The sequence below is a fragment of the Chiroxiphia lanceolata genome, chromosome Z, assembly GCF_009829145.1.
Source record: "Chiroxiphia lanceolata isolate bChiLan1 chromosome Z, bChiLan1.pri, whole genome shotgun sequence".
NCBI classification, from domain to species: Eukaryota; Metazoa; Chordata; class Aves; order Passeriformes; family Pipridae; genus Chiroxiphia; species Chiroxiphia lanceolata.
The window spans coordinates 44,694,123-44,706,648 of NC_045671.1; the positions used below are offsets into that span (position 1 = coordinate 44,694,123).

General features: G+C 41.7%; 1 protein-coding gene across 5 annotated transcripts in view; it reads left to right on the forward strand.

The window, feature by feature from the left end:
* The window catches only part of MCC (MCC regulator of WNT signaling pathway), a 188,250-nt gene extending 177,149 nt beyond the window's left edge, over positions 1 to 11,101 (forward strand). For all 5 annotated transcript variants that reach the window (XM_032675611.1, XM_032675612.1, XM_032675613.1 and 2 more), the window contains 2 exons: positions 7,514 to 7,636; positions 8,688 to 11,101. In XM_032675611.1, the coding sequence (XP_032531502.1) occupies positions 7,514 to 7,636; positions 8,688 to 8,868 (304 nt within the window). In that variant the 3' untranslated portion in view covers positions 8,869 to 11,101. The remainder of the gene's footprint in view (positions 1 to 7,513; positions 7,637 to 8,687) is intronic.
* The last annotated feature ends 1,425 nt before the right edge of the window (positions 11,102 to 12,526 follow it).

Sequence of the window (12,526 nt, forward strand, 5' to 3'; positions counted from 1 at the left end):
GTCTGTTGAAGTCCTCCTGCAGTCTCTCCTTGTATTTCCAATTGCTGATAGCTCTTCTGTCTCTGTAGGATTGTATTTTGTTTATATATTTAGATGGTCATTTATAAGCGTTAAAATGATTGGCCAGGAAGGATCTGGCAGTACTAGGTAAGGGCCATGGCAGGCAAAACACTATAACTAGACTGACTGTTCAGACCTGGGCTGCATCATCATTTGGCACAAAATTACGATCTTTGATGGCTGTCCAGGGTTACATGAATTGTGTCAGTCTAGATGTGTTTCAGTGTCTCCCTCACAAAAGAGTGACTTTCCATCTGGTAAGACAACAAAGAAGCTATGTATTTACCATGTCTGATGACTTTTAAACTGAGAGATAGCATATTGAGTGATGCTACTAATAGGGAAGTTGCCATGGAGAGGGGGAAGGAGTTGTAATTGGTAGGACTGGCAAACAGTTCTTTTGCTCTTAATAAAAAGTACATTTTGCACAGAGCTGTGATCCTACCTCTCTGGAAGTGGAAGCTGCAGGTATTTCTAGTAGGACACAAAGAATTCATGCTATTGCAATAACTTCTATGTGTCTGTTGAGACACAGTAATGCTTATTGCAGTCTTAGGTCCTTATGCTTGTCTGAAGATCACAATTTTGTTTTATGCCAAGCTTCTTTTCAGAGAGGAACCCTTTCAACAGAAAGCTGTACCAAGGCATGGCAGTGGCTACTTCCTGACACACTGTCAGTGAGAGATAGATTAAGCCACCTTCCTTTGTTTTAAACTTCCACAAACTTCATGTGATGGCATCTCAGCTTGGTGTGTTTCCAAGGGCCAACCTTAGTTTCATGATAGCAGGATCCAGAAGTCTGTGGAAGCATAGTTGAAATTGAGGCCTATCTTGACCATCAGTCAGGCTGTGTCTCAGAAATGGAAGTAGAAATACCTAAAACACATTATATTGTAATGATCCAGATTTAAAATTACTCTTAAGACTTTTACCGATTCGTAAAGTACAGGACAAACATAGTGGATAAAAGAGGGGAGAGGGAGGCAGGGGTTGTTGTTGTACAGCTACTGATGCATCCTCAGGGGGTTTTTTGTCAGTTACATTTGCTTATTTCTCTCCTTTAATTATCACATCCATTAAATGAAGAGATAAGCAACTCTGAGACATATGAAAGCCAGACACTGGCATGGCTTGCAGCCATTGCAAGTTTCAGAGATATTGTTTTTGTGCCTGTGTTGTATTCTGCTGTGGTTTCCCTTGGCTGCCTGAGTAGTTTAGGAGTTATGACCTGTATCTGGAAATCCCTCTGGAGAGTGCCACTGAGAGAAACCTTCTCACAAGAAGAGAAGTGACTCATGGTGATACAAGGTGCTTCCTCAGAAGCACCTCAAGTAGCTGGTTTTTTACATGCATCACAGACAGCCATAATTTTTCTTTTTCTCTACTTTTGACATGGAATAAGTAGTTCTCCTTACCACTGTGTGGTTATCTGAACTGCTGAGCTGCTGTGCACTTGGATATAATCATCACAGGGAGCTCCAAATAGCTCCAGGTCTGGAGAGCTCCCAGGCTGGGCTGGCAAAGCTGGGTGGGAGGTTTGAGCAGTGAGTGTGGCAGGCATGCTGCTGTCTCCCTCCAGGGCTGTTCTCCCTTTCTGCTGCCAGTCTGTGGTTTCCAGGACCACACCTGGCCTGTCTCCCCACTGCAGGTGGTGTAACACATGCCTGTGGTACTGTCTGGTTTTTGAGATCTGCTCTAAGCATCTGACAGTTAGCAAAAAAAAAAAAAAAAAAGTACAATATTTTACACCAGCAGCAAAGTGTTTTCTTAAAGCACCTTCCATCTTCTCTGTGATCAGAAGAGGCTCCCTTTGCACAGGTAGCAGCCAGCACAGGTGTTCTCAAGCCTAGTGAATCCTGAGGAGACGAGCCAGGAAGACATGGCATTTGAAGAGGATAATTTTAATACCTTCTTGGCATTTGTGAGGTGTTGCTTTGTTGCCTCTTTAGTGAAGTTATTATATATTAGTTGTTTTCCTTAGCAGGCCAACCTAGACCAGTGAGGCAAGAATGCATTTGAATTAGCTTGGGGATTCTGCATGCCAGCCTGATGAAGAATGTTAGTTTAAACTGCTGATGAAAAGAGAATTTATCTGCATTCCTTTTAAATGTCCAGCTGTTATCTCCTGAGAGGAAAGGAGTCAAATGCCTAGAAAAAACAGTCATGTGTCACCCTGTTCAACCAGAAAAGTCAGTGAGGGATCATGCCAGGCTCACAACAGGAGGGTATGAGGAAAGGGAGTAGGAGTGAAGTGTGGGATTGAAAGTGTGTGCCTGCCCTTCCAAGCAGGGACCATGAAGACAGCTTGGGACCACCACACAGGAGGTGCCTCTCCTACCTCCCTTCCCCAAGGCCCAGATGCCTAGGAGCTACCCCACCTGCATGGATACTCTTGCTAGGAAACCTCTGGCCTCTGTCCCCTTCGACTGGCTGCCCAGCTGCTGCTGGTGCTGCTGCCTCAGGGATTTGTGTCTGCAGAGCTCAGGGGCAGGTGCTGAGCTGAGGCCAATGGTGCCCCTCCGACTGCTGAGCCACGATTTGAAGAGATCTGCTTGTGGCAAGCAGTACACCCTGATCAGTAAAAGGATGGCCCCAGGGATGGCAGGACCCCTCTGCCTGGCTGTGGGAAACTTTCTCACTTCTTGATTTGGAGAGAGCTCATTGTTGCTCTTTTGCTTCAGATTTGGCAGGAGCTCTGGTGCTCCTGACCCCAGGGCAGGGGGGTAATAGCTGAGTAGCTGGTGCTTTCACAAGAAGGGGAGTTAGCTGGGTACACTCCAAGCCAGGGGCAGAAAAATCAACTTTTTACATGCCAGAGAAGAGCAGCTTCCTGTTTGCAGCACTGGGGAATTTTCAATAAAATAAGTAAGGGCAGGAAAATCTGGGAAGACTTCTAGCATGTGAAACCTGAACATGTCTGGAAATGCCCAGACAGAAGGGAAAATATAAGGTGTTCATGACCTCGCTTACATTACTGTGTGCCAAACACAGTGTGCCAAACACGGTGTCACTGTGTGGAGGCCAAACTGACAGAAACTGCAGAAATGTGCCCGATGTTACATAGTTTCCTTTACGACTCTGGCAGAATTCCCCACCCTCTGCGTTGGTAGCCTTGAAACCAGTGAACACCAGTTATCCCCTTCCTATTCAGCCATCCTGGAAGTCTGAAACAAAAAGCCCTTGAAAACCACTTAGCAACTGCCTACTGAGTGTTTTGATTGTGAAAATACAAAACAAAAGTCTTTATTACCAGCATATTAGGCGTTTCATTGAAAATACTGTTTTAGCGGATGTTGGCATAGCCTGTAAGCCTCTGAATACACTTATTCTGAGCTTTTCCCTGGAAAGGGAGCAGCCAGGGATTTCCCTAGCTGACTTCTCAAGTGCCCTGCAGCAGAGAGCCCTTGTGCTTGGAAGTGAGCCATGCCCTCAGATCATAGGCTTGTTCCCTCTTCTGGGAATACTTGTGTATTTCCTCTGTGCACACAAGATGTCACGGCTGTATTTTCTGCAGCTCCAGCTGCAGTAGCCACTCAGAGGAGGAGCTGTCGGGAGCAAAAGCTGTGCTGACCTCTGCAGTCTGATAGACTTGTGAGTTTGGGGCTCACAGAAATTGTTTTTTCAGAAAAAAATACTTGCTTCTCATTCCCTCTTCCCAGCAAAATACACATATAAATGCTTTCTTGGGATCCACAGAGGTCCATACTACAGCCCTGGGGCACAGTTGCAGTGTGAATTTGGTGTGTAACTTCCATGTGATTTTGGATTCTGGACTCTGGAAGACTGGTAGCAGAAATCTGTGCCACAGCCATATGATGATCCCTGTTGTAGAATGTTCATATGGTTGTCACTTCAAATGCAGTTCCTTCTCTGGTTTGCAGCTTTGACATCTCATTGTGGAAAAATACTGCATATGAATATGACTGTTGTTTTAAAATATTCTGCCATAATAAGCCTGTAGTGGCTAATTTTTCGTATCCTGCTGATTTAAAAGAGCAGTCAGGACAGTGAAGTGGTGCTAGAAATTCCGTAAAGACAGCTAACCCTGTACTGTATTAAAGGAATACAAATAGCAGCTCAGGATTCATTATCACTCCAGTTCACTGCCTAACCAAGCAATCAGTTTTGAAGAGAAATAAGGACAATTCTTCCTGACCAGACTGAGGTAATTAGTGATAGAAATGGAGGGAAGTGGGAGGAGCTAGCATTGTGAGGCATGGAATTTTTAGGAAGGGGCAGAGAATTTGCTGGTCAGCCAGTATGGTACAACTCTGAGGTCTGTCATCTGCTACTAAAAGAGAAGGTGCAGCACCATGAGGAAAACCTTACATACTTTTTGCATGTAATAGTCATTAACCAGGTGTGTGTGCGTCTCCATTTCCAAGATTAAAACAAGATATTTACTATGCCTTTGCTGTTGCTGCTGTGTCTGTCTCCTCAGGTGTTACTTGTTCTATGAAATGTCTCTTGAAGTAAAGATATTTAGATAGGCATTTTTAAAATCAGGAACAGAAGGTGTAAATGTAGATCCCTATGGGTTGGGGTTTTTGAAGATTTTTGGGATATTTCAGCATGTGCAATCAAAATACCAGTTGTTTTCCATGAGATTAGGGTTGAGTCGCTACTAGCTAGTGCTGTTTTCACTGACTTCAAAGCCAAAGGAATACATGTGTTTTAGTGTAAATGTAAGTTTGGGTCATCTATAGATTTGAAGTATTACCAACTGTTACCTATTTAGCTAGATGGTTCAGATCTAGCATCTGAAAGTTAAGTAGCTTGTGGAGGCCCAGGCTCTGTGTCTTTGACAAGCAGCAAGATTAAGGATGTTATAGACCAAGAGTAAAGAAATATAGCTTGATGTTTAGCTGGGTTTGGACTGAACAGGACTGGCTGAAAGGTGTGAGTGCAAAACAGACAAAAGGTGATATAATTGTTTTGTCAGGTAACAGTCACCATAGCAAGCAAACTTTACCATGCATGACAGGCTCCTCAAAGTCTTTCTACTGTGTTTCTTTTCCACGCAGCTTTTGTTACAACAGGTGTATTAAGGACTTTAGCTGCAGTGAACTGTGGTTCTGCAGGGTTTTTTCCAAAGTGTGCAGTGTTTTCACAGCCATACCTTTTTGTGCACATAATGTTAAATCAGCCTCGTGATTTTTAGATTTCTCTGCCCACCCAAATGCTGTGCATGTTTATTTTGTTGGACTTGCTGTTCATGCCAGGTCACTGTGCTGAGCATGGTGTTACTGAGCCTTCCCAGAGCCTCTGGCTGTGGTGACCTCTGGAGCAGGCAAGAACCAAATTTACCCTACTCTGTTCTTCGTATCAGTAGTGCCATGCCACAAACACGTTAGATTTGGCCTCTACCAAGTCTGATGTTTTCTTGTTTATATTCTGTTGCAAGTAAAAATGGATTTTTTTTTCCCTGTTTTTTTGCAGAACACAGACTTTGACTGTAGACTGTGCTGAGTCTTTCTGGCTGCTAAGATAGGATATAAAAAATGAAATTTATATTTGGGGTGGATGGCAGTGAGCTTTTAACTGGTAGGGAAAAAGATTGTATTATTTGAAAACACAGAGCATGTTCCTTCAATGAAAGGGCACACAAAGAATACTGATGATTTTTCATCAACAAGGCCCCTCTTATGTCCTTTTCAAGTTTGCCGGTAAACCAGCGTCTGAGTCTCTTGGGATAAACTGCTGACTTGGAATATTTCCCTGTCTGACTTTGTGAAAGCCCTTCTGTAGCTGCTGAAGCCAGGTGGTCTCCTTGTCTCTGGCGATAAAAGGCTGCCCTAGTCAGGCCACTCTCGGAACTGCAGCCTGCTGAGCTGGGATTCAAGGACCATCCGTGTGGTCTGTTCAGAGCTGCAGAAGCTTTTAGGGTGTTCGTTCCCGGTGGGCTTGTGTGGGAGACAGCAGTCGTCTTGTTATTGAGATGAAACACAGCATACTCACTTAGCACTGCAGCAAAAACAAGAGGGAGAGGCCAGTCACTGCAAAGTGGTTCTGGGCAGCAAAGCACAGACAAATGTCTACATACAAACACATAAAGTTCCCGAGTGTAAGATTTGATACTGCAAAATCTGTGTCCCAGTTGAGCCCAGCTCCATGTCAGTTTTAAAAGCTTTTTTTTTTTTTCTCCCAAATCTGATGGTTTTCTTCTCTGAGCTATCTGCTGTGAGGATGGGTCATGGGAAAAGCTCCTGGGTCTCCACACCAGCACAGTAACAGTCCGTGTAGGAGTAGGCTGGGCAGCCTTCAGCTCTGAGCAGGGAGCTCCCCAGGGAGAAGCACCTGCCTCATGCCACATGCTTACCTGTGCTAGGAAATACTTTTTAAAGCCAGCTTAATCCCCAAGGTGTAATGCTTGCTTCTGCTCAGAATTTCTGTCTTGTTCACTTTTTCTTTTCCTCATAGAGATACTTGTAATGTAAAAATACTATAAGGTACCTTGCTTCCATTTTGGCACACTTCATGTAATTAACTTTTGGTTCATAATTAGCAAGTAAGTGTTAGTCACTATATCAGCATTTTAAGCCTCACTACTCTGGCTTGTTTGAAAGAGTCCTTCATAGAAAAAAATGCTCTTTCTTCTTCTGTATTTCTTGTATTTGCCCTTTTCTGTCTGTGCTCCCGTCTCCTATTCTTAACTTTTTCTCACTGCCACATGGACTTGACTTGCTGGCTTCATAAAAAGCTAGTCAGTTACTGTAATACAGACTTAAATTTATACTGAAGTATAAATTACTTGAGTAAATTTGAGGTAGTAACTGAAATCAGTGGAATTGCTCAGAGGCTGGTGAAACACTGGCACAGGTTGCCCAGAGAGCTCGTAGGTGCCCCATCCCTGGAAACATTCAAGGGCAGGTCAGATGAGGCTCTGAGCAACCTGATCAACCTGATCTACTTGACAATGTCCCTGCTAGATGTCAGGCTAAATGACTTTTAGAGGTCCCTTCCAACCCAAACCATTCTGTGGTTCTCTGTGTAAAGAAAAATTTGTTTAGTAAAATATTTTTAATAGCAATGCTGGAATGCTATTTTTAATTAAAATTTGTCATGATGTTTGAGTACCTTTAGTGGTTTTCTGTGCTATCTCATTCAGGACACAGTGGGCATGTTCCAGGTATTCTTAAACTTTTGTTTATGTATCTTTGTGCTTATTTCTTAGTGCGATTTAATGCATACAAGACTACGATCTACAAGAGAAGTTTGTTTGCTTTTTTGTCTGCTGTATCTCTGATCATATAGTTTACAATGGTGAATGTTATAAATATCAATCTTTGGAGAAGTTTAATGTAAGAACTACCTCCTGTATTATCCAAGTATTAATAAGGGGAATATTTTCAGCCTGTCAACCCAGCACAGGACAACTTTTCATGCACTTTGCAAGCTGAATTGTTATTTCTGTTTTGAACATAGTTTTCTACCTCCTCTTTTCCTGGTCCAGGGAGAAGAAACTGAAGGCTAGAGTGCAGGAGTTAGTGAGTGCTTTGGAGAGGCTCACGAAGAGCAGTGAGATCAGACATCAGCAGTCAGCAGAATTTGTTAATGACCTTAAAAGGGCAAACAGGTAAAGGATCTACCAGCAGATGGACCCACCATTGATTTTTTTTTCTGTGTTCTGGCAGTGCACTGTAATATTCTCCTTACCTTAATGAGAAGTTTATGGATCCTTGAATTCACACACATTGAGTCTTTAAGGCTCTAATTAGAGATGTGGGAGGTATTAAACCTCCCATGTAGGCCACTGACAACTACACAGTTAAGAACAGAGGGAGGGAAATAGGTTAATCTTAACTGAGTTACTAATAAATGCACTTACAGAAACAAACAAAACTCAGATTTATAAATCTGTTACTTTGTTTTAAACTTCTCTTTTTCATTTGGCTCCAGCCTCTTCATTAATAAACTCTCTTGGATAATCACAGTTAAACAATACAGTTAAACTGTATTGCTTACTCAGGGCATTTTACTGGCCCTATGTTTGGATGAACTAGGAATACAGTGGACTGCAGCTGCCTTCCTGCAAGGAACTATCACTCACAGTGTAGTTTTTCTTAAATTATACCTGAAAGCCTTTGTGGTGAAAAGCAACATCCACCTCAAGCTTTCCTATTCAGTCAAGGTGGAGGCACAGAACCTACCCAGCAGCTGAAAAATTAGCACAAGATACCATCCTCTGAATGTAAATGTGATTTTTTTAAAATGGAAAATGCAAAATCAGTCCTGGATTTTCTAAAAAGATTCTGGCCATGCAGTGTTCTTATAAATCATTACATGTTTAATGTTGTGGTATCCTGACTTATAAACAGTGCTCTGCAAGGTCATCATCAGGAACCTCTATCTGGCTCTTTGAACCATGTTTAAACGTATTTTCTTTACCAGTTTCCTGGTGGAGGTGTGTGCTTCCCCAGAAAAGACACAGACATTAGTATTGATCTGGATTTGGATCAATAAGGTTTGGATCTAATCCATTTTAAAGCACTGGTTAATTTTAGGAAGATTATCAGTACCCACACTTTGGAGTTTTCTGAAGGTAGGGCTTTGGGGTGGATTTTTTGTAACACTTGCTATGAATAAGCCTTTTTGAATTACCTTGTATTGCCTTGTGTTTTTAACAGCAACTTGGTAGCAGCTTATGAAAAAGCAAAGAAAAAGCATCAAAATAAGCTGAAGAAACTGGAATCACAAATGATGGCCATGGTGGAGAGACATGAAACACAAGTGAGGATGCTCAAACAAAGAATAGCTTTACTGGAAGAAGAGAACTCCAGACCACACACCAATGAAACTTCACTTTAAATGCATCTCTTTAAAGGATGCTTAGTGCCATTACAACTTTCTTGCTTTTGGAGGCTGACTTTTAGGGAGCTTCAAACGCTAAAAGCTCTGACTGTCAATGCTGACACACTTAAAGCACCTTCTCTGGGATCCTAGAGAGGTGTCATGGGGATAATAAAAATGTTAACCTTAAGAACTGTTTCATAATGTAAAAATGGCAGTGCCTGAATTATCATGCTATAGTTATGTACATTGTCTGTGTCGTTATGTCTGTATTCATACAGCTTCTCTTCCATTTGATATACGTCCCGCGGGTGACAGTGACACATAGCAAAATAATTAATTTTAAGAGGTTTTCATTTCGGTCATTTGGAGATCATTTGAGAGTTTTCCCAATCCCTGAGCTCCCTCTGCACACAAGTCCATATTGTACCCTCAAGAAAGACTTGTTGTTGTGGTTAAGCCAACCAAATGGGTAGCTGCGAGAGGGGAGATGACAGGCTGCCTTGCTTTTTTGCACCCTATTTGCAATACTGCTGCTCACAGGTGGGAAAATTCCTGTTGATTTGGAAAAAAACCCAAGAAACTCTCAGAGTTGCATCTCTGAGAACCATGATGATGGTGTATTTCTTACAGTTTGTAAGAGGGCTAAAGGCTGTGAGTTTCACCACACCACATAGATGGTCTGAGCCAAGGGTGGGTAAGAAATGATAGGAGACCCTCTGGTATTTATATTACATGGTGTTTGCAACTACTTTGTAGAAGAGTTGGTTTTTCTTGCTAACACATTATAGCCAAGGTTTTCTCTAAGAAGCTGGGCCATTTTTGTCACATGTATAGTGCTTATTACAGCTTACTGTGATCAAGAGGTAGAATGTCTTTTTTTAATACTTTTTTTTGACCCAAAAAGGTACTTATTAGGAATGTACCTGTTTAATATTGAATACGTAGGCACAAAACTATAAATGTGTAGATGTATGGATATCCTGTCACAAACAGAATGTGAATGGTAAAGTCTTCTTACAGCTTCTTAGGTTAGTTTTTATTACTGCTAACATTTTCGTCTTTCGTTTAAGTCACATCATATTGCTGTATTATCAGACTGACTGAATGGCAAATGTTGCCCTATTATATTAATGAACATTAAGCAAATCATGGGGATAAGGTTGATTTCTGTTGGGGTCAAAATACAGGAGTCTACCATAGCACCTGTTACGTTCAGATTCTTCTTCCTTTTGACAGAGTACGTAAAAGAGCTTCCATGTGTGTTTTAACATGGCAAACTAGAGTCAATTCACTGTGCTAACCTGCTAGTATGTTACACCTCTGCTTTGCTTTTTTCAGGCTTATTTCCTAGGGAATCTTATTTCAAGAGTCATTCATCCTTTTTGCTTTACATGTTGAGTGAGTTGCACCTCCAGTTTTACAAGTGTATTTAGAATTATGATAACTTCTCTCACTTATTCCTCCCATTTCTAGTACTAAGGAAATATTTTTAGACGACTTTAACTGTTTTTGTCTACTGTTGGGTTAGGCCAGGCAGCCAAAATATGGGAATTTGTGTTCAGAGTATGGCATTATTGTTACACCTTGGTTGCATCTGCAACTGTAGCAGTTGGTGTTCATCTCTTTCTACTGTAGCTGCTGTTGTCTTCTTTCCGTAGAGTAGTCATTCCTACTTCCCTAGAGCCTGATACTTCATCTACAAAGCCAGCATGACTGATTGCAACAGCAAGTTAAAACAATGCTGATTTCAAAATTTTTAGTTAGTAACATTCTGGGATTGGTTTTGATCAGTCCTCTTTCTCAAGCTAATTGCACTTAATTTACAATGTGAATGGAAATTTTTGCAAACCAGTCTGTTGAGGGAGGAGGCACATTGATTTTTGCTGCCTTTATGCTGTTGCTTGGCAGCTTTCTGTGGCATTTCCCTTTTTTGGCTAAGTTTCTCACCAACAGGAATGTGGGGTTTTGCCATAAGCTTCAGTTGTAGCTGAGCACACTTGTTTCAGAAGAAACACAAAGGAAAATATCCACTATGTACTGTGGTAAAAATGCAGTTACACTTTTGTCTTCTGGCATCTGAAACACCCATCTGATTTGAGGTAATCTCAAAATGTCCATGTGAAATACCTTTCAATGAAGAGGACTAGAAAAAACTACTGCATTGGATTGCCTCTTAGGTTCTTTTTTTTTTTTTCTATTTAGAATAACAGAATCACACAATGATTTGGAAGGGACCTTAAAAGATCATCTTGTTCCAACTCCCCTGCTGTGGGCAGGGACATGTCCCTCTACACCAGGTTGCTTCAAGCCCCATTCAACCTGGCCTTGAACACTTCCACGGGTGGAGCATCCGCAGCTTCTCTGGGCAGCCTGTTCCGGTGCCTCACCACCCTCACAGTAAAGAATTTATTCCCTAAAAAAATTTCTTAGTACCACTTGAATTTAAATCTGTCTTTAAATTATCGGTACAAATTAAGAAAGCATAAAACCACAGCAACACAGAATGGTTGGAAGGGACCACTGGTGGGGTCATCTGGTCCAACCTCCCTGCTCAAGCCAGGTTTCCTGGAGCAGGTTACTCAGCATTGCATCCAGATGGTTCTGGAACATCTCCACTGAGGGAGACTCCACAAGCTCTCTGGTCAACCTGTTCCAGTGCTCAGTAACCTGCTCAGGGAAGAATTTGTTCCTCATATTCAAAATCAGTTTCTGCCTGTTGCCTCTTGTCCCCTTGCTAGGCGCCCCGAGCAGAGCCTGGTCCATCCTCTGACATCTCCCTGCAGACACTGACAGACATTGATGAGGTTCCCTCTCAGTCCTGTCCTCTCAGGGCTGAACAGGCACCTGGGTTTAGAGGCATAAAAAACTGCAACTGTCCTCAGTGTTTTTCAGGCAAGACTTGCTGATGTCATTTCACTGCATTTACTGTGTATCTTTCCTGCCAACTGTGCTCTGAAAAATTGCTTTAGAATGAATTATAAATCATCAGTAAATGTAAGCCATTTTCTTCCCAGAGGGTTTGTAGATGAAAAAGAAACACTGATATCACACAGCCTCAGCAGCAGCCAGTTTGCCAGACCACCAGTTTAGTTTGCCCAAGCAAGCAGCTACTGATTGAATTGTTGGCATGCTGGAAAAGATCAGTAGAGAAGTGGTAAAAGGTTTAGTGCTAGTGTGAAAACTCTTCAATATTAATAATTAGCGTAGTTCCAGTGTAGCCATTACAATGGCACCAACCCTGAGAATAAAAGCCAAAAAACTTATCAACTCTGTTCATGCAACTCCGAAATACCAGCACACGAGATATAAGAGTGTGCAATGCGCCTTGAGTCACAGCAACTAAACTCTTCTAACATTTGCTGCAGAAATAATACATTGGAAAAACAAGAAGTATAGGTGGTTCTTGCCAACAAAACGTAAGTCTACTCATGACTTTTTGATTTTTTAAGTCACCAGAGTGCATGAAACTTTGTATTCCAGAGCGTGTTCAGAAAAAAAAATTACTTTTTTTTTCTAATTATATGTATAAATCTTCACCAGCTTGAATGTACTGTTAGCTATTGCAAAGCACATGTGACTAAGTTTGCATTCATGTCAGTATTGTTCTACTGGTTTTATTAGGATTTTCTTCTCCTTTAATACTGCACCATACATTTTAACTTTATAAATTTTT